General features: G+C 38.5%; 1 protein-coding gene across 15 annotated transcripts in view; it reads left to right on the forward strand.

The window, feature by feature from the left end:
- MED13L (mediator complex subunit 13L) overlaps positions 1 to 25231 on the forward strand; it is a 324733-nt gene that overhangs the window by 269543 nt on the left and 29959 nt on the right. For 9 of the 15 annotated variants that reach the window (XM_021073120.2, XM_021073123.2, XM_084994192.1 and 6 more), the window contains 6 exons: positions 5473 to 5572; positions 12069 to 12289; positions 12835 to 13040; positions 17470 to 18407; positions 23554 to 23733; positions 24249 to 24472. In XM_021073120.2, the coding sequence (XP_020928779.1) occupies positions 5473 to 5572; positions 12069 to 12289; positions 12835 to 13040; positions 17470 to 18407; positions 23554 to 23733; positions 24249 to 24472 (1869 nt within the window). The remainder of the gene's footprint in view (positions 1 to 5472; positions 5573 to 12068; positions 12290 to 12834; positions 13041 to 17469; positions 18408 to 23553; positions 23734 to 24248; positions 24473 to 25231) is intronic. The other 6 variants (XM_021073121.2, XM_084994191.1, XM_084994193.1 and 3 more) reach the window with 1 other exon arrangement.

A 25231-nucleotide genomic window follows, 5' to 3' on the forward strand; every position in this document is an offset into this window, starting at 1 on the left:
CTGACTAGCATCCATGAGGTTACAGCTTCTGTTCCTGGCTTCGCCCAGTGTCTTAAGGATCCGGCATTGCTGTGAGCTGTGGTGTAGGTTGCAGACTTGGCTCAGATGTGGTGGTGCTGTGGCTGTGCATGTGGTGTAGGCTGGCAGCTACAGCTCTGATTCTGCCCCTAGCCTGGGAACCTCCATATGCTGTGGGTGTGGCCCTAAAAAGACAAAAAAAAAAAGTGCCTTTTATTTCCGGGGAACCTAGAAATGAGTAAGATGGGCGCTCTCTTCATGGAATCAACTTACTTATTTTTCTTTTATTTATATATTTACTTTCTTTCCCATGTAACTTCCATTTATCTGTTAATCATTTAATGACCAGTTCCCTTGTGGCAAGTACTGTAAGTTATAGATATAATTAAATTACCACTCTGATACTTTAGATACTCACAGATTTAAGGAGAAATAGCATATAAAGTTAAAAATATACTTAGTCCTGTGAGTGCAGTAATTGACCTGAATCTAAAGATGCTGTATGTTCAAGTACAAAGTGACAGGCAAGCAGTGTTTTAAGTGAAGGCTTGAAGATGAAGAAGGAATAGGATTTCTAAAGCCCATTCTCACTTTAAAATAAAATGTATCTGATTAACAGATGTTGTATACCATTAGTATTCTAAGTAATCAGAAGATGAGGAGATCATAATGACTTCAAAGAATGGAATTGACTTGAAATGTGGAAAGACTAGCTAGGTTAGTGAGAGGCAGGGGAGGGATGTTAGTTTGAACCTGCAGTGAGCCGTGATTAAGCAACAAGAATGAACTAGCCAGACCTTGGATAGTGAGTACACTGGAGAGTTATCTGAATAGTGTGTAAAGATTAATGGGGCTGGGAAGCTTTTTGGCCACAATTAAGTCTGGACTTCAAACTCTACTGGTAATATGCTCTTCTGAAGGCTGCTGAGCGTGGAACCAATCTGGTAGAAGTAAGTGCTGTTTTTCATCAGTCTGGTACACAGAAAGCAAGACTACTGTTCAGTAACTTGTCAGATTAAAACACAGGGTCCTAAATTCAGGCAGTGACTGCATGAAGGAAGGAAAAGGACATGACAATGTGAAAAACTTTGGTGGAAGAAATGACATGTTTCCTTATTCTTTGACCCAGGCCTTCGAGATCCTTTTTGAATATGACTGTCTCTGTAAAGCCACACATTATCTTGGGTTGGTTTTAAGGAGGGTTAGTTTATTTTTTTATTTTATTTTTTTTAACTTTTACTAATTTCAATTTTATTTACTTTTATTTTTTCCCATAATTATTTTTAATTACAACAATAATGAAAACTCCATTAATTAAGCAAATCTTATTAGAAACTAATTAAGAAAACTTGGTAGAATTCAAATTGGAAACAGTTTGAATTGATAATTATGAGTGAATAGTAGTGAGAAACTATCTATCATACAGTAACATTTTAAATCTTACCCTTCAGCTGTATCTTCATAATTGTAATTTGAAGGTAACTAGCTAGTTATAATTGTAGGTAACGAGCTAGTTAACTAATTCCAAAGCAAATATATTCATTACGGTATACAATTTTCTTTTCATGTTCAGTAATATCTAGTGATTGGTTTGCATGGTTTAGGTAGAATGTCTGTTCTTTAAATTTTTTTTTTTTTTTTTTACAAAATAAAATACATATATTTAAACACAATTACATTCACACAGATTATTATATCATGGATCTTAAGAAACAGATTAAGTGACTCTCTCTGGAGAAGTGGAATGGAAAATATGCCGAGACAAATAGGAAATGTATTCTATATTTTATCCCATTTTGTATGGTGTTCATTTTTACTATTTAGTAATATCTATTACATTTCAATTTTTCTTTAAAAATTAGCATTATATTAAAATTGTGTATATTATGCAACTAAAATTTATAAAGAAGAAAGCCTTTTATACCATTAAATATTTTATATAGCATAATAAAAAGAATGACGTAACTGGTAAGAATAACAAAAATAATACACCCTCTGAAAATAAGTAAAATATGAAATGCATAAATTGGTTAAAAAACAGTGTAACTATATAAATATGTCCTCACAATTTGTTACATCTTACTGATTCTTCAATAAAGGCATTACACCATTCTAGGCGATGTGATAAACAAGACATTAGACTTTACATTGTACCATGGAGATAAATGGTTATTAATAACACAATTGTAGACTTATTTAATTGTACAGTTGCATTATTTAATTATAATTATCATAAATTCTTTGATGGAGAGGAAATCAGAATCAGTTTTAAGAAGACTTCAGCATTCCAAGAATGATGTCAGATGACCCCCTTCATGGTGGATTATGCACTTATTTACTATGAGACATATTTCTTCTTCAGAGATTCCTTGTTTGTGTATCAATTGTAGACTTTTGGTTTGCAGTTATTCTGAAGTTTTGATATAAGAGTCTATATGTAGGAGTTCCCATTGTGGCGCAGTGGTTAACAAATCCGACTAGGAACCATGAGGTTGCGGGTTCAGTCCCTGCCCTTGCTCAGTGGGTTAAGGATCCGGCATTGCCGTGAGTTTTGGTGTAGGTTGCAGACACGGCTGGGATCCCGTGTTGCTGTGGCTCTGGTGTAGGCCCGTGGCTGCAGCTCCGATTCGACCCCTAGCCTGGGAATCTCCACATGCCATGGCAGCAGCCCAAGAAATAGCAAAAAATCGTGGTATAATCGTGCATGGATGATTTCATATCTTTACTGTATATATACCTTTACTGGTGAGCCTTGTCATTTGTGGAATTTTTATTTCTTGTTGCTGTCTTGTCTTTTCTGCCCAGAGAAGTTCCTTTAGTATTTGTTGTAAGGCTGGTTTAGTGTTGCTGAATTCTCTCAACTTTTGCTTATCTTTGAAGGTTTTGCTTTCTCCTTCAAATCTGAATGAGAGCCTTGCTGGGTAGAGTAATCTTGGTTGGAGGTTTTTTCCTTTCATCACGTTAAGTATATCATGCCACTCCCTTCTGGCCTGCAGAGTTTCTGCTGAAAAATCAGCTGATAACCTTATTGGGGTTCCCTTGTGTGATGCTTGTTTCTTTTCCCTAGCTGCTTTCAAGATTTTCTCTTGGTCTTTAATTTTGGTTAGTTTGATTAATTCATGTCTCGGTGTATTCCTCCTTGGGTTTATTTTATATGGTACTCATTGTGCTTCCTGGATTTGAGTGAGTGGTTCCTTTCCCATGAAGTTTTGGGCTGTTATCTCTTGGAATATTTTTTCTGTCCCCTCTCTCTCTCTTCTCCTTCCGGCACCCCTATAATACGGATGTTGGTATGTTTAACATTGTCCCAGAGTTCTCTGAGACTCTCTTCATTTGTTTTCAATCTTTTTTCTCTTTTCTGTTTTGCATCCGTAATTTCCACTAATCTGTCCTCCACCTTGCTTATTCGTTTTTCTGCCTCCTGTATTCTACTGTTAGCTGCTTCTAGTGAATTTTTTATTTCAGTTATTGTATTTTGCATCTCTTCTTAAGTTTTATATCTTGTATCTCTTTGGTCATTGTTTCCTGTAAGTTATCCATCTTTGCCTCCAGTTTATTTCCAATGTCTTGCATCTTCTTCAGCATCAACAATCTAAAGTCTTTTTCCTGGAGGCTAAGAATCTCCTCATCCCTTAGCTTAGCTGATTTTCTGGGGTTTTCCTTTCTCCCTCATCTGAGTTATAGTTCTCTGTCTTTTCATTTTTATAGGTTTTTTGTGTGGTGACCTTTTTACAGATAATAAAGTTGTAGCCTCTCTTACTTCTGGTGTCTGCCCCCCTTGTGGCTGAAGTCCTGTGTGGGGGCTTGCAGTAGGCTTCCTGTTGGGAGGGGCGATGCCTGCCCACTGGTAGGTGGAGCTGATTCTAATCCCTCTGTTGGGTGGGGCCTAGTCTGGATGAGATTAGAGGCAGCTGTGTGCCTGAGGGGTCTTTAAGTAGTCTGTTTACTGAGGGGCGGGGCTGTGATCCCACCTGGATTGTTGTTTGCCCTGGGGGTTGACTGATGGGTAGGGCCAGATTTTCCCAAAATGGCCACCTCCAGAGAAATAGGAGGGTTAGCTTAGATGCTTTGGTGTGGTAATGGTGGGAAGAAAGTATGAATCGCAAAGGAATCAAAGAGAAGTAGATGGAGTTTCTCTTGTGGCTCAGTGGGTTAAATACCCAACATTGACTCCTTGAGGATATGGGTTTGATCCCTGGCCTCACTCAGTGGATTAAGGATCTGGTGTGGCTGCAAGCTGCAGTGTAGGTCTCAGATGCAGTTCTGATTTGACCCCTAGCCTGGGTACTTCCATATGCTGCAGGTGTGGCTGTAAAAAAAAAAAGAAGTAGAAAGAGAGATGTAAGAAAAGGGAAAAAAGCAAGCAAGTTGTAGCCTGGTTACTATGCCCAGCCATCATCCCTAGTGATTTGTTGTCTTTGCTCTGACTTATTGTTCTTAATTACTTTCTGTATAAATTATGAGTTACTATTGGACTAAATGAAGAAATGTATTACTTTGTTTTTTTAAATATATTCTTAGTAATATTAATATGCAAAGGAGAGTTGGACATTTTTAATCTAATTTTCATTTCTCTAAAATAATTGTTTCTACTTTATTCTGATTTCTACCCTGGCATTTAATCAAGGGAAGAGTTTACCTTAGGATCATTTTGCAAATTCATCTTATTAGTAAGTGGAATTGAGAGGCTGTTGTCCAAGTTTTCATCTCGTAAGTCTTTAATTTTATAGTTAAACTCCACGACATTGAATAAGTGTACATAAATAAGAGGCCTCTTTATGAGAGTCTTTTTTTCTTTATTTTGCCATCAGTTCATTTGAGTTCTTGAAGATAATCTTGCTTATTAAGGTACTTAATTTGTTTTGAATAACAAATAAAAAGAAAAACCTCTTATTTCATTAGTTTTATGAAATCAGGCTTTTTTTTTTCATGAAGATGTGTTTTCATGTAGTAATCTATATCCTATATGTAGATATAGTGAAATATATAGATTTGGGGGTAGGTGAAAAGTAAGAGAATAATTTGTGAGGTCTTGAGGTCATCTCTTTTAGCTGCCTGCTTCCAAACAGAAGGAAGGCCAGACTGATAGCCAATTACTGCTTAGAGGCACCACCATAATGTAATTATTGTGTCCCTGAAACTGCTTCTCTAATGACCTGGGAGGGGAGATTTGCTTAAGGTCTGCAAGCTCTGCTTTGATGGCACAGTCTGCCCTTACCAGATCCATGAAAAGAAGACTCAGTCACTCAGTTTCTCATACTTGATAAGCTTGTAACCATCTTTTTTGTGTCACTGTCTGCTCATGTTTCTAGAAGTTCACCTGGTGAACACTATGTAAGGAAGCATCTTTCCTATTTTAAAATATCAATAGGCATACACTAAGAAATAAGCAACTGCCATCCTACTTATATACAAATGTGTTACTCTGTTTTAATAATAATAATCTGTTCTTAGGCTGTGTCACCTGCACTGCGCTCATCAAAGATGCCTGCAGTTGGGACAGAAGACCGACCTCTTGGCAAGGATGGAAGAGCTGCTGTTCCTTACCCACCAAGTAAGAGAAGGAAATTGAGCTTTGGCTCACTACTTACAACTTATATAATGTTCTCATACTCAGTGGTGCCTTACCTGAGATTCCCCTCCTTTTTGTTTTTTTCTTAACAGAATACTAACAGTAAATTAAAATTCATATAAATTGGTATTCCTAAGGTGGCAGGCAGCTAAGAGACCATTTAAATTTGAATTCCTTTTCCTTTTGTTTTCAGGTTAACTTTTATGGCTTAAAATATGGAAAAAACATGTTTTTGGTTTGTTTTTCTAATAGCCCTCTCTTAGTAGGAAAAATGTTGCACAGTGATATTCAGAGTGATATTCCACTCTAAGAGGTTGTGTAAAATGTTTCAAATTTCATAAATTTAATCCACATGAGAATAATGAGCGTTTAACTATTTGTGGTCCTTTTTCTGATTTATAGTGAAGATTTTGTGTTTCCTTAAGAGATCGACTGGTTTTATTATGAATGACGACAAGAAGAGGAATTTCCTTTTTTTCTAGCTATTCTTTACTCTAAAAAACTATTCTATAAGAGAAAAGAAAGTCGGGGTAAATGGATACTCTGAAGTAGAAACACAGTTCCAACGCAAATCATTCTTTAATACTTTCTCATTAACTTCAGCTGGTAATGAGAACAAATTGAGGGAAAAAACCACCGTGTCATAGGGATGAGTCAAAAAGTTTTATGAACCTATAAATGTAGTGCTGATTTACTCAAATGTAGAAGTGTGAAGTATACAGAGATTGGATTTTGACAGCTTTAGTGGATCCATAGCTTTTTAAAATATGCAAAGCTTTCTCAAGCATGACATGTATGAAAATGAATAATGATAGCCAGCCAGTTACTGTAGTTTTTTTAATTAAACATTTTTCTTTTTTTTATTACTCTGCACCGCAGAATTTTACAAACATGAAACTCAAAGATTAAAAGAAACATTATTAAAGTAGATTCATCTGGAATAGGTCAGATGAATGAATTTTCCCCTTGTGTTGAACTTGTTACTCCTGCTTTTTTGACATTAAGTGATATGTAGTAATGTTAAATTATAAAATGTCTGATAACTTGTTCATAATTATTCACTCACAAACCATCCTGCTAGCTAGTGTCATTGCCCAGTAAAGTATATGGTATACTCTCTTCTTTCTCTCATTTTTATTTAAAAAGGAACTGTTTCAAAAAGGAGCTACTCAAAATTTTATGATAAAGTATAGGTTATAAGAATTAATGAATTTGAAATAAAGCAAAAATATTATCAGGAGAAAATGCAGTTAAACAAAAATCAAGAGGATCTTTTTAATGTGTCAGAGTATTTGTGAGGACATATACATAACATCTCATCCCAAGACATGACAATGAAAATAGCATGGCAAGAAGTTCTCTGCTCTGAAGTAGCTTATTGTACATCTAAGTGGAAAGACTGATCACATTTAATGTCTACAATAGCACCATCCAACAGAAGTGCAAGGTGAGCAACAAATGAGAGCTACATACATAATTTTGAATTTTCTACTAGTCACATTAGAAAAGTAAAAAGAGGAGTTCCCGTCGTGGCTCAGTGGTTAACGAAACCAACTAAGAACCATAAGGTTGCGGATTCGATCCCTGGCTTCATTCAGTGGGTTAAGGATCTGGCGTTGCCGTGAGCTGTGGTGTAGGTCGCAGGTATGGCTCGGATCCCGCATTGCTGTGACTCTGGCGTAGGCCGGTGGCTACAGCTCGGATTAGACCCCTAGCCTGGGAACCTCCATATGCTGAGGGAGCAGCCCTAGGAAAGGCAAAAAGACAAAAAAAAAAAGTAATTAGAACCATGTAAAATTAATTTTAAGAACATTTTATTTAACTCAGTATATCCAAAACATTGTCATTTTTGTATGTAATCAGCATAAGAATATTGAGGTGGTTTTTTTTTGTTTGTTTGTTTTTTTGGTTTTTGGTTTTTGGTTTTTCTGTCTTTTGTCTTTTTTCTTTTTAGGGCCGCACCCACAGCATATGGAGGTTCCCAGGCTAGGGGTCCAATCGGAGCTATAGCTGCCGGCCTACACCACAGCTCATGGCAATGCCAGATCCTCAACCCACTGAGCAAGGCCAGGGATTGAACCCGCAACCTCATGGTTCCTAGTCACATTCATTCAGGAATTCCCAAAAGTATTAAGATGTTTTATATTACACTTTTTTACTAACTGGAATCTGAGGTATATTTTATACACACAGCACATCTCAAGTTGGACAAGCCCCATTTTGAATGCTCCATAGCCACGTATGGCTAGTGGATACTGTGTTGGACAGCATGAGTCCATGATTATTCATTTCTTAATTTATTTATTTCTTCATTAAATGAAGAAAGTAACATACAGTAACAGTGAGCTTTAGTTTAGCTTCAAGTCTTTGTTAAGATAGTACTGTTATATTAATTAAAACAAATGTTTTTCTTATGTTTTATTGTTAACCAGTTGCTTATGAACTTTTGTCTTTGAAAGGCTGTCAGTTTGAAGTATGAGTCTTTGAGGAAGCAAAATGAGTTGGACTTCTTAAAAAATTTTATTCAAGTATGGATTTACGATGTGTTAATTTATTCTGTACTACAGAGTGATTTAGTATACACACACGCACATACCTTTTTGATTTGGTCTTTTGAATTGGCTTCATTTTCTTCTACAAGAGCACTTACTCTTTGTAAGGGACTTTGCTAGGTGCTGGGCTGGGAAGAATACTGAGAAATGAGTAGTGATGCTTCTGTCAGATGCTTTAGTCTTATGCATAAATATGCTATGTACAGGATAGGAAATGGCTGGTGCTCTTAGTGGTGGTTCCTGCTAAAGTGTAGTGGATTTTGGGTGTAGGCAGGTGTAAGTCAGTGGAGCATTGTCAAGACATCTCAACTCCAGTCCACTTGGTAGCTATTCATTCTCTAACTTCAGTCATTTTGGGGACGAAAACTGCATAGGCAAGCCAGGTTTTTCTACTTTAGAGGGCCAGAATATTTCTCTGTGTTTCTCTTTTCTTTCTGCTTTGAGCACTTTCAGTCCCGTGTTTTTCATCTCAAAAATTCATTAGGGTCATCTCTTTAGAAATTCCCTGTGACTTAATACTATTTACAGCTTTCTTCAGTCAAACCATAATTGGCAAGGAGGACTAGTTATTGCTGACTTCATCACTTTCTGAGTGTTTAGATGTACCTAGCAAAGTGTTCGCTTCTGTGTATACACTATCTCATTTAACGTGCACAAAAAAATAAGGGAGCTATTATTCCACTTTGCAAATGAGGAAATTGAAGCTAGAGAGATTAAGCGTCTTCCTAAAGAATATCTGATAATAAAAATGGTGAAAACTACTTTTTAACATGAATCTTTAGCAGGTGGAATCTCACTTTATCCATAGTTTTTTCTGTTTGTTCTCTTTTACCTTTGACAAAAGTTATCAAGATGACTGAGGCTTTGAAGACTGAGGTATATAACTGTGATAGGTAGAATCAAAGAAGTTGAGTAGCCCTAAGTGGAAAATGCCTTTATTACATTTCTTAGAGAAAATTTAAAAACTAATTTAGTGAAAGAATTATGAGATAAAATTTTGTAGCATAGCTAGAATACTTAGTAAATGAAGTGAAAGCTATTTTTAAGTCATTGTCATTTTAACTCCAAGTGAATTTATATGGTTTCATTATTTTCCAAATATCTACTTTGTTAATCAAGATCTATAATTTAATATGGTTTGAACATTTTGTGAAGCAGACTCATGGTTTAAGATACACCACTTACAAGTTAATTTTATATTAAAATTGACGAGTAGCTGCCCTTTGGCTTCGGAAGGGGAATAGGGACTAAAAGTTAAAGATGATGAATGTATTTCAAATGTAACCTAAGTCTATATTAAAGTCTTTAGCCTTGTTTTAAAGAAAACTTATTGATCTTGTTGCTGCTACATCTGAAGACTTGTTTTTCAATCTCAGAACTTATCGTTTATACAGTATCTCCAGTGGTTCTGTGGTAGTTTCTGGCTTGGATTGTATCACTAATTCTGTGAATTATTTTATGTTCCTTAAGGGTAAAATACTGTCACATCAAGATGACTTGAGGATCAACTTGGGGATTTAGGCTTTCTTCTTTTCTTTTTTTCTTAGCAGCAGCAAGTGCCATTTTATCTGAAGATATATAGAATTCTGTTATAGAAAATAAATAAAAGAGGAGCTTTTCTAATGGAAATGAAAGTTTAGGTCTGAAACCCTTTCTATTGTCTTTGTCTACCCTTGTTTTATACATAAATACCTGAGGCCGAGAGAGGGTAAATTATTCAGGATTATATAATTAACTAGGTAACATGTTAAAAAGTCGTCTAATCCAGAGGTTCTCACCTTTTTTCTTGCCTCAATATGATGGAGGCTTTCTCTTCCCCCAATAAACAAAGGAAAGAAAAAAAGCCTGATGAGAATCACACGTCTAGTCAAGCCTTCCCTTTTAGATGAAGAAACTGATGCCCTGAGGGAGGAAGTGACCTGAACACTGCAGTGTTGTGCTTAGAGCACCTGGATTAGGGAACCCAACCCACTGCTTCTCTATATACCTCTGCCTTAGACACTAGCCCAGGTCAGAGCATGGAGCATCTACTCTTTATTAAGTTCTGATTCAGACCTATAAATTGTATCTTACTCTGTTCAGTGGTTACTGTATATCTGTTAAAATGTTGAAGTTGCTAGAAGGAGCAATATCATTAGCGATTAGGCACATCAGTTATGATTCCAAGTCACTTAAACCTGCCTCAAACGTGTAAATAAATTTGCTTTAAGGACACCCCCTAGTGGCTAGATTTTACAATCACAACTTGGATTTCATTGCATATACTCCCACTTTAAGAATCAGTGCTGGAGTTCCTGATGTGGCAAAGCAGAAACAAATTGGACCAGTATCCAGGAGGATGCAGGTTCAATCACTGGCATTGCTCACTGGGTCAGGGATCCAGCATTACCATGAGCTGTGGTATAGGTCACAGACAGTGCTCAGATCCCACGTTGCTGTTGCTGTTGCTGTGGCTGTGGTGCTCAGATCCCACGTTGCTGTTGCTGTGGCTGTGGCTGTGGTGTAGGCCAGCAGCTGCAGCTCCAGTTCGACCCCTATCCTGGGAGCTTCCATATGCAAAAAAAAAAAAAAAAAAAAAAGGGGGAAAAAATCAGTACCATTATGAGACACTGTTAATGATGATAGTTAATCTCAGATTTTTTTTTTTTTTAAAAGGGTTGAGAATCACTGTTCTCAGTACTTCGTAAAAGATAACTTTTTCCCCCAGGTGATTTTCAATAAATCGTCTTTTGGTTCTAGGTGAGATTATTGGTCCTAACTGTGAAGTTTTATTTATTTATTTATTTATTTACTTACTTATTTATTTAATGGCCACACCTGTGGCATATGGAAATTTCTGTGTCAGGGACTGAACCTCAGCTGCAGCTGCAACCTACGCCACAGCCATAGCAATGCCATATCCTTAAGTCACTGGGTTAAGCTGGGGATCAAACCTATGCCTCAGCAGCAACCTGAGCTGCTGCAGTCAGATTCTTAATCCATTGTGCCACAGCAGGAACTCTAAAATTTCATTTTAATATCAGTTTGGAAAGGAAGTACGGAACTGTTTTCCCAAAGAGTAGTGAATATGGTAGAGTTATCAAATCAGCTGAGTAATCCTACTACATGTAAATCACCATTCTAGCCCTAAAAAGATTTTTGTTTCCTGTAAAATACATTTTTAATGGATTTGTCCATGTAAAATTTGCAGTGTAACATTTGTTATATAATTCTTAAATATTTCGTACATACTTTGTAATCTGGGATAGAAATTTTAAAAGTGGTTAGGTTATTGTACTTACAGCTTCTACTTAGTTCATCTCCTAAGGGTTTTCAGAGAATCAATCATTGGAAGAAAAACATATTATATAGACTTTATTCACATGATTAATGTGAAGGCAAATCATAAAGCATCAAGAGGATAGTGATAAAGTTCCAGAACAGGATAATTTTCTGCTGATGGCCTTCTTTGACATTTCCATTATTAATATTCTATTATGTAACTGATATGACCATTCAGTTAGCTTAATTTCTGATACCAACTAGGGTACCTGGGATTTTTTTTTTTTTTCCTATAGATGGTTGTAATTCATTTTAAAAGTTAACAAAATATTTTTCCTCTGTAATTTTAGATAATGAAGTATATTCACATATAGATCAAATGGGAAGTATGAAAAAAATCACTTCTTTATATTACCTCTTTATTTAAAAAGTTTGAGATTCACCAATTAAAACATGCCTGAATCAGTTGCAAAATTATCTAAATTATGAATATGTTTAGTAGCCACTACCACTTTAGAATGTGCACTTTTAATCTTTGACATGCATGTACATTAAATAAAATGGCATTCATTTTATCAGAGATTTTTGCTCTGTTGGCTAAATAGAAGATAAATTAGAATTTTTTGGCCTGTTAAAAAATTTTTTTTAAATTTTTATTTTTTCAGCAGTTGCAGATCTGCAAAGGATGTTCCCTACCCCTCCTTCTTTGGAACAGCACCCTGCATTTTCTCCTGTGATGAATTATAAAGATGGAATCAGTTCAGAGACAGTGACAGCACTAGGTATGATGGAGAGCCCTATGGTCAGTATGGTTTCAACTCAGCTCACTGAATTCAGAATGGAAGTGGAAGATGGATTAGGAAGTCCCAAGCCAGAGGAAATAAAGGTAATTGCCAATATATTAATTGTACAGAGACAGGGCAGTTTTCAAGCAGATTTATATACAACTTTATAAACATAAGTTCCTAAGAAGTCTCTGCATTAGATCATGAGGTACATCACTTAGTATAGTGCCTTTTGATTAATATAAACATTTGGCATTAGCATTTTTTCTTTTCTTTTTCTTTTTTTTTTTCTTCCAGGGCTGCCCCCACAGCATATGGAAGTTCCCAGGCTAGGGGTCAAAAAGAAGCTGCAGCTGCCAGCCTGCACCACAGACACAGCAACGCAGGATCCAGGCTGTGTCTGTGACCTACACCATAGCTCATGGCAACACCGGATTCTTAACCCACTGAGTGGGGCCAGGGGTTGAACCCATATCCTCATGAACACTAGTCAGGGTCATTACCACTGAGCCTCAGCAGGAACTCCAGCATTATCATTTTTCTGTTGATCAGTTAAGTATGGAGTTATAATTATTTTTGTTGCTATTGTGGTATGTTCTAGAGTTGTTTACCAGCATTATCACCAACCTCCACTTTGTTATCACAGGACTTTTCATATGTGCACAAAGTTCCAACTTTTCAACCTTTCGTGGGATCCTCTATGTTTGCTCCACTGAAAATGTTGCCGAGCCAATGCCTGCTACCTCTGAAGATTCCTGATGCCTGTCTGTTTCGGCCTTCATGGGCAATCCCTCCTAAAATTGAACAACTGCCCATGCCACCTACAGCCACTTTCATTAGAGATGGCTACAAGTATGTGCTGGGATAGTGTCAAGTTACTTGCCATATTTAAAGATTTTTGTCTTAACTAAATATTTATTTTAAATGATGACAGCATTTCATTTGAGACTTTCCTTTATTGGCCATTCATGTTTTGTGCATTTTTTTTGTGTGTGTTGAAAATGAACATTACTTTCTAAACTAAATTTCTTATGTGGGAAAATTAAGTTGTTTTATAGAGAACCATGGTGTTCATGTTGACTGAATGTCAAATCAGTGTCTGACACAGAATCAAACACTAGATTGGAGTGGGCAGTATTTTGGGGGTGATGGTGATAAGTACTTTATTTTATATAATTTGAAGATTTCAAATCTTTAAAATTAAGTATTCATATGATAATTTCTCTGTTACTGATCTGTCATATGAAAGCAGCAACAGTGATGTTATGATAAGGGGGAAAGAAAAGGAAGTATTTATCATAGCTTGGACATATTTCACATACTGTCCCCCCAAAAATTCTTATTTCAACACTGTAGAATCAGTTTCTCTTTGAGTAATAATTTCTTTTTTTTTTGTGTCTTTTTGCCATTTCTTGGGCCGCTCCCGTGGCATATGGAGGTTCCCAGGCTAGGGGTCCACCACAGCTCACGGCAATCCGGATCCTTAACCCACTGAGCAAGGCCAGGGATCGAACCCGCAACCTCATGGTTCCTAGTTGGATTCATTAACCACTGAACTCCCTGAGTAATAATTTCTTAATGAAATAATTTAAATGCTATAAAGTAAAGGGCCACAAACTCAAATTTTTATCAGTACCAGATAAGCATTGTGTGTATGAAATGGACAGACAGAGCGAAAGACTTGGCACAGCTGATTTCATTGTGAGACACATTGGAGGCCAGCAGGGTCAACAGTGAACTGTTCAGAATATGCCCCTCCTAAAGCCCTCCACCCCCTTTTTTTAATTTGCTATTCAACTGTAGGGAGTTGTTCAGACAGGAATGTAGGAGACTGGAGACCTGGATTTTAATGTAAATTTCCTTTTTAAAAATGTTGACAGTTAATCCAGAGTTACTTTTTAGGAGCTAAGACAAATTTGTGATCCAAATCCAGTCTCTGGGGCTGTTCTTTGTGACTTCATATAAAATCATCTTGATGAAATCAGTTTTAATTTTAAAAACTGGCTTTATGTTTTGTTTATATAAGATCGGTATTGGAATGAAAACCTGTGTCCAAAAAATGGTTTAAAAGAGCATTAGGGAGTTCACTGGTGACACAGTGGGTTGAGGATCCAAGGTTGTCACTGCCGTGGCTCAGGTCTGTGGTGCAGGGTGATCCCTGGCCCAGCAAATTCCACAGGCACAGGCCCCTCCCCCCATTAAATTTAATTAAAAAAAATAAAATAAAGTGATTATACTATTTAAATTAAAAAAACCCTTAGATTTGGACGTATAACTCTACTATACAGAGGCATAGGATTCAGTTTCCTGCCTTTTGTTTAGTCTGTGTCTGACCTCAAATGATCATTTTTATCTGGGTCTTCCCTTCTTTAAAATGGGGTTTTCTGGGAGTTCCCGTCGTGGCGCAGAGGTTAACGAATCCGACTAGGAACCATGAGGTTGCGGGTTCGGTCCCTGCCCTTGCTCAGTGGGTTGACGATCCGGCGTTGCCGTGAGCTGTGGTGTAGGTTGCAGACGCGGCTCGGATCCAGCGTTGCTGTGGCTCTGGCGTAGGCTGGCGGCTACAGCTCCGATTGGACCCCTAGCCTGGGAACCTCCATATGCCGCGGGAGCGGCCCAAAGAAATAGCAAAAAAAGACCAAAAAAAAAAAAAAAAAATGGGGTTTTCTTGCCCTACTTCCCGCAAAAGATTTTTTGAAAGGCTGTGAGAACTAATGGTTGCGGAAGTACTTTGGAAATGTCAACTCACCAACAACATGAAAGCATGTGCTCAGAAGCGCTCTAGATGGGAAGCCCTGGCTTTTTCTCTGCTGCCTTTCTCATTTGTACCGTAGCTTATTTAATCTGAGGTTGGTACAGTACAGCTAGAGAGAATAGCACACCAGGGCTTAGCATGTCATTCACAAACAGTGCAACAACTTCAGAACCCATTGCACAGCTTTATCTCTTACACAAGTCCCCCAAAAATTGGCATGCAACCTTTTGCTTATGGTAGTTTCAAAAATGAATGATTTAGATTATTGTTTAGATCTGTTTAATCTATCATTTGCCACCCCTAAGATTCTTGGTATTCTTTTTTTTTTTTTTTTTTTTTTTTTTTTTGGGTCTTTTTGCCTTCTCTAGGGCCGCTCCCACGGGCATATGGAGGTTCCCAGGCTAGGGGTCTAATTGGAGCTCTAGCCAACCGGCCTATGCCAGAGCCACAGCAACACAGGATCGAGCCACGTCTGTGACCTGCACCACAGCTCACGGCAAAGCCGGATCCTTAACCCACTGAGCAAGGCCAGGGATCGAACCCGCAACCTCATGGTTCCTAGTCAGACTCGTTAACCACTGAGCCATGACGGGAACTCCAGATATTCTTGGTATTCTAAAGTGGCACTGTTGATACAACTTTCTTTGATGAAGTAAGTGTTTTGTATTTGCACCTTCCAGTGTGGCATCCACTAACCTCATGTTGTAGCTGTGCACCACTTGAATTATAGCTAGTTGAGACCATAGCTCGACTTTTATTTAGGTAAATTTAAATTCAATACATAGGGCTAGCGGCTACTTTATTTATTGGACAGCACAGTTCTAGACTATAGGAAATCCTCCTACTGTTGTCTCCATTGCCCTGGACCCCCACTTTATCCTAGCACTCGCTTGATGCCTGTCATACTTGCTATGAGCTATCTTTTCTTTTTTTATTTTTTTTTTGGAAAACTTTTTCATATTCATTATCTAGCATGAGGTTGGTACTCAATTCATTTTTATTGAATGGAATGTTAGGTTACTGTACAGGATAAACCATTTTTATTGCCTAGGGAGCAATTTAATTTATTAGATTTTTCAGTTAATTGTCATAGTTCCTTTTCTGATCTGAGCTGCCTGATAATTTTAGGGTTTTGTTGAACAGGGAAATTTGAAAGGAGTCCAATTCAAGTAAAGATCACTATTTACACACTTAATTGTTTTGGTCTCTGAGATAGCAATGATTGCTAATCAAGATTTCTGAGTTTTCTGTTATCTGTACTCAAAGATACCACTGTGCCTTAGATTTAACATTTCTTTGCAGTGCCTGATTTGGATTTTCAGGTTGGTCAATTAGGCATAGCTAATTAAAAATCATAAGAAAATGATTTGAAGAGCCATTAATTTATGACATTCTTCTTTCAAATTATAAGTGAATGGATATATAATTTATTGGAGAAACATTAGTTTAAGCACTTGTATTAATAGATTTCAGGAGAATTTTAAGCATTAAAAAAAACCTTTTTCTTTTTACACCTTCTAGTTGGAAAGAATGATCCTGTGCTGTTTTACATATACACCTAAGAAAATATATTTCAAGACAGTTTTATTACAATAATGAAATAGCAGAACATTGCAGGCAGTATTTTGTTTTCTGTGTGCCTATTCCAAAAAGAAGTCACTGCTTATAAGAAAATAGCACAGTGTGATCAGTCTCTGGAAACTAAAAATAATTGTGCTATATAATGCATAGCATATTGAAAAAATTAAAAAATGAAATAGAATTGCCTGCCAGCCTACAAAAATCTGTTAGAAGTTTGGAAACCATGATGCAATATGTGTACTTCTTTGCAACTACCTAATTAATACTAAGGCCTCTTAGCAGCATGTATAATATTTGTATTAATTGTAATATAATACTGGCCAATGGCTTTCCTAAAATAGATTCCCTCATGGTCACTCATTACTATAAAAATGCTAGCCTAGATAGATAGCACTGCGTTTTGAAAACCAGAAAAATGTTAAATTTTCATGTGTATTTGATTATAACTACTTTTAGAATCATATATGGATTATAGCCTCAAGAGAACAAGTACAGTGGCAGACTTTCAATTTCAAAAATGACAAAAATATAATTGCAAATTAGATGGAAATTTCATCCTATGTTCTATAGCTAATTTGGCATTTGAACTCATGCTAAAGTTCTATTTAGTAGTTACAGCTTTTGAAAATTACATTGCCCAAATCCAGCATCGTTTTCTTGTAAAAATAGTAATAGTTCCCTCAAAAGATTAAGATTTAGTTTTCTTAAATATGGAATAAGTGGAAGGGTAGGGCTATATTGAATTATTCTTCATGCTTTTCCACATTCTGCACTGACTCCTTTGAATCGCCCCCACACACACCTTTTTTTTTAAATAGAAAATTGAATAAACCAAGTGATAACACAAATAAATAAGAAATGCACAGGCCGGGTTGGGGTGATTGTGTGTGTGTACTCCAGCACCTGTGACCTGCCTCCCGTTCTCACTTGTGCTGTATTTTGCAGTAATGTGCCTAGTGTTGGGAGCCTGGCAGATCCAGATTATCTGAACACACCACAGATGAACACCCCGGTGACGTTGAACAGCGCTGCCCCAGCCAGCAACAGTGGAGCAGGAGTTTTGCCATCTCCAGCAACCCCTCGCTTCTCTGTCCCCACACCACGAACCCCTAGGACCCCAAGAACTCCCAGAGGAGGGGGCACTGCCAGTGGTCAAGGGTCTGTCAAATATGACAGCACCGATCAGGGGTCACCAGCCTCTACCCCCTCTACCACACGGCCTCTTAACTCTGTGGAGCCTGCCACCATGCAGCCAATTCCTGAAGCCCACAGTCTCTATGTCACCCTGATTCTCTCAGACTCCGTGATGAATATCTTTAAAGACAGAAACTTTGACAGCTGTTGCATCTGTGCCTGCAACATGAACATCAAAGGAGCGGATGTCGGGCTTTACATCCCCGACTCTTCCAATGAGGATCAGTACCGCTGTACCTGTGGGTTTAGTGCGATCATGAATCGAAAACTTGGCTACAATTCGGGACTCTTCCTAGAAGATGAGTTGGATATTTTTGGGAAGAATTCTGATATTGGTCAGGCTGCGGAGAGGCGCTTAATGATGTGTCAGACCACCTTCCTTCCTCAGATGGAAGGAGCCAGAAAATCCCAGGAGCCACCAATAAGCCTTCTCCTTCTCCTGCAGAATCAACATACACAACCTTTTGCTTCACTGAGTTTCCTGGACTACATTTCTTCTAACAATCGTCAGACTCTTCCCTGTGTGAGCTGGAGTTATGACCGGGTGCAAGCAGACAATAATGATTATTGGACGGAATGCTTCAATGCCTTGGAGCAGGGTCGGCAGTATGTGGATAATCCCACAGGTGGCAAAGTGGACGAAGCCCTGGTGAGAAGTGCAACTGTGCACTCTTGGCCTCATAGCAACGGTAGGTTTCCCAGAATACAAATTTTCTTTGAAAATTATTTTGGAGTGATGATAACTTGAAGACCTTTTTATAGAACAAAATTTTAATTTCTTTTCTTAAAAAATAGACATAACTAAAGCGAGAGCTGTCTTGATACCACACTAAACTTAAGGCTAGGGAAATGTTTTATAATAAAATACATTTGGAGAAGTGTGGTTATTTTGTGAAAATTGCCTCTTGTATTAACTCATAGGCAGTTTATATTGGAAACCTGTGACTGCTGAGTATCAGCATCATCTAGATTATACAAGCTTAAACATGAAAGTGCATCCTTTCATGTTTAAGTCTTCACATCCTTCTGGATCAAGTTTTCATGATACTTCTTCCATAAAGCCTTCTACCCATTTACAAAGCATTTTCTCTGTCCCCTGGTTTCCCAGTATTTTGTGTGTCTGGTAACACTGTCACATTTTACTTTGTGTTTTGGTTACCGGGACATGTCACTGTCTTAAAAGCTCCAGCTGGGAGTTCTCTTGTGGTGCAGGTTCAGTCCCTACCCCAGGAAATTCCACACGTCATCCCTTTCCTTATTCATCCACTATTTATACTTTGATATGTCCTGGGGGATAAAATGGTGAATCAAAGAGAAAAGGTCCCTGCCCTTAGAGACTTTCTAATCCATTTTGAAAAGTGGACATGAATCAAATAATTACACAAATAAGCATATTACTGTAAACCATTATAAGTGATGAAAGCATGGGGTATCAGGGGACACTTCCTTGAAGAAGTGGTAACTTTTTTTTTTTTTTTTTTTTTGTCTTTTTGCCATTGCTTGGGGCACCCCCACGGCATATGGAGATTCCCAGGCTAGGGGTCGAATCGGAGCTGTAGCCACCAGCCTACACCAGAGCCATAGCAACGCGGGATCCGAGTCTCATCTGCAACCTACACCACAGCTCACGGCAACGCCAGATCCTTAACCCACTGAGCAAGGGCAGGGATTGAACCCTCAACCTCATGGTTCCTAGTCGGATGCGTTAACCACTGACCCACAATGGGAACTCCAGAAGTGGTAACATTTGAGATCTCAACAATGAGTATAGGTTAACTGGGTAAAGACTGTGGGGGTGAAGAAATGTGTCCTGGGCAGAAGGAGTCTCAAGTCCCAGAGTTATGTAGAGCATGGGGCCTTCAGAGAACTTAAAGAAGCTAAGAGGCCAGCAGAACATCACGAGCCTTTTGAGGCATGCTAGGGATTAAGTCTTCATTGAAAGATCCTTAACAAGTTTTTGATGGGTTTTATGACGAGATATTGACATCAGATTTGTTTAGTTAGAGAAAAATGTACTCTGATTGTAATGTGGGCTGTGGATAAGAAAATGGCAGAAATGGATTTGAGGAGACTGGAAAGTTACTGCAGTAGATGAAATAAGAAACAGTAGCTTGGGGAGTTCTCTCTGTGACATAGTGGGGTAATGATCCAGCTTATCTCTGTGGAGATGCCGGTTTGATCCCTAGCCCAGCTCCATCCGCAGCCCAGCACAATAGGTTAAGGAATCCAGTGTTGCTATAGCCATGGCATAAGTTGCAGCTCTGGCTCAGATTTGGTCCCTGGCTTAGGGGCAGCCAAAAAGGGTGTGGGGGGGGAGAAACAATAGCTTGGCTTAGTGTCCTAGCAAAGGAAGAAGATGGAAGAGAACTGGAAACACTCAAGCAAAGTTTGGGAAGTATATTGCAGGAATTGGTAGTGGGTTGAATTTGGGGGATCAGGGAGAGCATGATATTAAGACACTCAGATTTATAACTTGTATACTTGTGAGCCACACGGGAAGTCCTATAACTTGTATATCTGGACAAACAGTATCATTCAAAGCTAGTATACTAGAGGAAGACCAGGTCTGGGGAGAAGGATCATATACTGAGTTAGGGAAGTGTTTTTTTTTTTTTTTTTTTTTGTCTTTTTGCTATTAATTGGGCCGCTCCCGCGGCATATGGAGGTTCCCAGGCTAGGGGTCTAATTGGAGCTGTAGCCACCGGCCTACGCCAGAGCCACAGCAATGCGGGGTCCGAGCCGCATCTGCAACCTACACCACAGCTCACGGCAATGCCGGATCGTTAACCCACAGAGCAAGGCCAGGGACTGAACCCGCAACCTCATGGTTCCTAGTCGGATTCGTTAACCACTGCACCACGACGGGAACTCCTGAGTTAAGGAAGTTTTAAAGATCTCTCTTGAGATACCTAGGTAGAGATGTCAAGTAGACAGTTGGGACTTCACGACCTGGAGCTCAGGGGAAAGAAAGTGATGGCAAGTAGATGATAAGTCACAGGCACAGAGGAGGAAGACACTCAGGAGGCACTCAGGAGGAAGACAGTGTGGAACGAGAGGAGGGCCTAGAACAGAGCCTTGCTGAATTCTACCTTGTAACCTACTTTCAGAGTGGTCAGCAAGCATTCAGATGAGGCTGATCTTTTAAGATAAAGATTAAACCAGGCTTTTGACCACAGTGAGAGCTGCTTCTATAGACTGATAGGAGCAGAGGCCAGACTGGAGGGATTCCATGAATGAAAGAAACATGGACCCTCCTTTTGTATAGGTCCTCAGTCTTTCAGGGAAGAAGGTTATATTATACAAGCAAGGAGACTTCTTGGAGGAGGAGGTGGTTTTTTGTTTGTTTTTAAATCCCACACCAAAGCAGTACTTTATTTTGTAAATTTTGACCCATTATTACACCTATGTTAGGGTCTTTTTCAACTGTGAGATGTGCAAGATGAAGAAAAAATTTAATTACATGAGGGTTGCACCTGGAAAATAAATTTCTTAAACTCCATATGCACTCCTGAGGAGTTATACTCATTTTTATAACTGCTTCTTAGGTTTAAATACAGTACCTTATAATTTGCAGGTTTTTGATTAATGCCTGCTGCATGAGTTTATGAATTAAGAAAGTGCAGTCTTTCCCCTTAAGAATTGTGGGTGATTATCTTAGGTGGTTTCTTTTAATTGATAGTGGTCTTCATATAGAAAAGCAATCTGTATGGGTCTATCAGTAGTGACTTGGATATGAAGAATAGCACATTTTATTGCAGGGGATATGTGGGTCCCAAATTCAGATGACTAAAAGTACCAGACGGATGATGTGAATGAATGATGTGGGAAGTCAGATTTGCAAAAAGCAGTGACCTAAATTGTGTCCTTTCACAGCATATTTTCTATCTTGTGTGCGTAGGAATAGAGTTTACAAAAAAGTTTGTCTGCTTTCATTTTTCTCTAACCTCTGGTTCTCTTTCATTTTTCTACTTTTGATAGAGCCATGGGTACAAGAAGTACTTTGCTTTTCTCTTTACTAAGAAAAAAAGAAGCACAGGCTTAAAGATAAAAGCAGTTGATGCTGCTTGAGTCTCAGGCAGGCAGCAGAGCAGGGGCCATCAAGAACTGTCTGAAGTTGCAGCTACTCCTCAGCTCCAACAAGTGTCAGTCATGCAGGAATATAATGGTCTCAGCTGCAGGGTTGCCAGGCAGTTTTCCAGTTTTTCAAGAGAAGCTGGAAATCTAGATTTGTATGTGAAATTTCCTGAGAGATTCTCAATTTAAAACCCCAAAACTCTCTGGGCCATCAATTTGCAGCCTGTGTTTGATTTAGGGACACATCTAAAAATGTCTTTAAGGAGTTCCCATCATGGCGCAGTGGTTAACCAATCCGACTAGGAACCATGAGGTTGTGAGTTCTATCCCTGGCCTTGCTCAGTGGGTTAAGGATTCGGCTTTGCTGTGAGTTGTGGTGTAGGTCGCAGACATGGCTCGGATCCCACATTGCTGTGGCTCTGTCGTAGGCCGGTCGGCTACAACTCCCATTAGACCCCTAGCCTGGGAATCTCCATATGCCACAGGAGCAACCCTAGAAAAAGCAAAAAGACCAAAAAAAAAAAAAAAAAAAAAAAAAATGTCTTTAAGACCCCTTAAGCACCTTGTGTTTCAGACTTAGTTGGTAGAAAAACCACAGATTTCTGTCTGTACCACTTTCTTAATCAGCTAGAAAAGTAAGAGTAAGGAAAGGTCTTTAGGAACCCAGCTGTGTAGATTCATAGCCAACCCCTCCAAGCTAATTAGCTCTTTCTTCAAATTTTTTTGAGAATTTGATGAGCGTCATGGACCTTATCCCCTGGGAAAAAATAAACATACACATTCATGTATGTGTATGCAGTTTTGATTAGAGTTTCAGAGGTTTTTCAAATTCTAGGTTGAGAACCCCTCCGTTGAGAACCCGTCCTGCTAACTGGAAGAAAATACGTTCTGAAACTGAGTCCCCTACCTTCTTCTCTGTACAGATGACTTCAGTCCTATCATTGTCTTGTTTACTTATGCCTCTGCCTGTGTAGAAGGTTGTCTTTCTCTTTATGCATTATGTATTTTGTGAAAATATTTTACATTAAGAGCATTTTTAAAAGGTTTAAAAAGCTTTGCAGTTCCCGTTGTGGCTCAGCAGTTAACAAACCCCACTAGTATCCATGAGACCTCGGGTTCCATCACTGGCCTCGCTCAGTGTGTTAAGGTTCTGGCATTGCCGTGAGCTGGCATTGTCGTGAGCTGTGGTGTAGGTCGCAGACATGGCTTGTATCCATTGTTGCTGTGGCTGTGGTGTAGGCCGGCAGCTACATCTCTGATTCGACCCCTAGGCTGGGAACCGTCATATGCTTCAGGTGCCTCCCTTAAAAAAAAAAAAAGCTTCTACTTAAGTTCCTTTTTCTCATTTATATAATAAAAGCATTGATATTTGTAAATAATAGTAAATAATAAATAAGGTGTTTTTGTAGCTCTCTCATGATCAACCTTGGAAACAACTCTGAATGGTTTTAAAAAGTCAGACCTATTCACTTTTCTACCTTTAGGCAATACTATAGTTAATCTCTTCTATGTAGCATAACCTATTTCCCTATTTATTATTTCCAATAATAAGTAATAATGTATTTTCACTTTAGAAGACTGTCTTTCCTCTTGACAGCTTAGTCTACTATAAATCCACTATAATTAGAGTCTTCTATAAATAAACTCTGCTGCCAATGATGTCTTTGTCATGGACTATAACTGAGGTCTAAAGTGATGGCAAGAAAGAGGAGTGTGCCAGGCCCCCTTTATGATTTCTGTTTCATTTCATTCTTCTTCCAGTGCTAGACATCAGCATGCTCTCCTCCCAAGATGTGGTCCGTATGCTGTTGTCCCTGCAACCCTTTCTCCAAGATGCCATCCAAAAGAAGCGCACGGGCAGGACCTGGGAGAATATCCAGCATGTACAGGGACCACTTACCTGGCAGCAGTTCCACAAAATGGCAGGACGGGGAACCTACGGTAGAATCCCTGTTTAAATTCTTTCTACGTTTAAATTTTATAATCTCTATTTTCCAATGGTCAGTGTTGGAGATAAGTTTTCTGAACATCTTCAATGTAATCAAGGTCAATGGGACAAATAGTCCTTAAATAGACTGTTTATTAGCATCTCCTCATCTCCCCAATCCTCATTGCATTTTCATCTGGATGAACTTCTAAACTAGTCTGTCAGCTGCTTTGATAAGGATTATAATGCTTATCTTAAACGACATGAGTCATAGTGCTCTTTGGAGAACTGATTTGTTCTAGTCTGCTCTCTGATCTTATTGAACCTTTATGAGTGTGTTCTGATTTGTTTAATTAAGGTTCTTCATCAAGGGCCATTTAATTAAAAGACTGAAGAATACTTTTAAGAGTATCATGTCAACCTACAATAAAATTTCTGATGCCAGAATTAAGCACCAGGGAATTCACAGATATCCAGGTTGTGAGAGACAGACTCTCAAGCATCTTCCTAAACTGCAATCTTGTTTTAGGTTCTGAAGAGTCTCCTGAGCCGTTGCCCATCCCCACTCTGCTAGTAGGCTACGACAAGGACTTCCTCACCATCTCGCCATTCTCCTTGCCCTTTTGGGAGAGGCTGTTGTTGGACCCATATGGGGGCCACCGTGATGTTGCCTATATTGTGGTGTGTCCAGAAAATGAGGCCTTGCTCGAAGGAGCCAAAACTTTTTTCAGGGACTTGAGTGCTGTATATGAGGTGAGAAAGATATGAAAATCATTTGTGTGATACAGGTCCTCAAGATGTTTTCTAGTTATGACTACGTTTTAAAAAACCAGTATCTTCAAAGTAGGTCTCAAAGAAAATTTGAACATAGTTGGAGGATGAAGGAAATGATTAAATTGGCCAGTTTTTTTCAGAAGCACATCACTTTGCCTCTTAGCACTACATTTTATTAGATTTAAAAGATTTTCCTCCACCAGGCTTACCACACATCCTAAAATCCTGTCAGTTGTTTTTCCCCCGTTTATGTGCTCAAGTTTAAGAGTATTGCTCACCAGGCATAGTGGTTTATCAGATGAGCTTACAAAAAGAAAGCTCATCTACCTTGGGGATTGGTAGGGGGCCAGGGTGGGAGGAGCAGAGTTTCTGAAAACAGTGTAAAAATGTTCCACTTGAAAAATTCTGAAAAGATTAGTTTAATGAGAATTCCCTGGTGGCCTAACAGTTAAGAACTCAGTGTTATCATTGCTGTGGCCCAGGAATTCTGCATGCCTCATATTTCTGTTATCTTTATATTTGACAAGATTAAATGAAATTAGTATTTATAAACTGTTTAGAGCTTTGACAGGCATGTTATACTCATTACTAAAGTGTTCATTTAAATAAGATGCCAAGTTGAATTTCAAAAATATTCCATAGCAGAACATTCACTATCTATAAATGTATGAATACACATGAAATAATGAACTTATGTATTGCTTCAAAGAAGTAGAAGGTGCTAACTTGTCAGATAAT

The sequence above is a fragment of the Sus scrofa genome, chromosome 14 (assembly GCF_054392235.1).
Source record: "Sus scrofa isolate SSC_HxYL_T2T_F1_AM1 chromosome 14, Sscrofa_HxYL_maternal_Yorkshire_Landrace_v2.0, whole genome shotgun sequence".
Taxonomy (NCBI): domain Eukaryota; kingdom Metazoa; phylum Chordata; class Mammalia; order Artiodactyla; family Suidae; genus Sus; species Sus scrofa.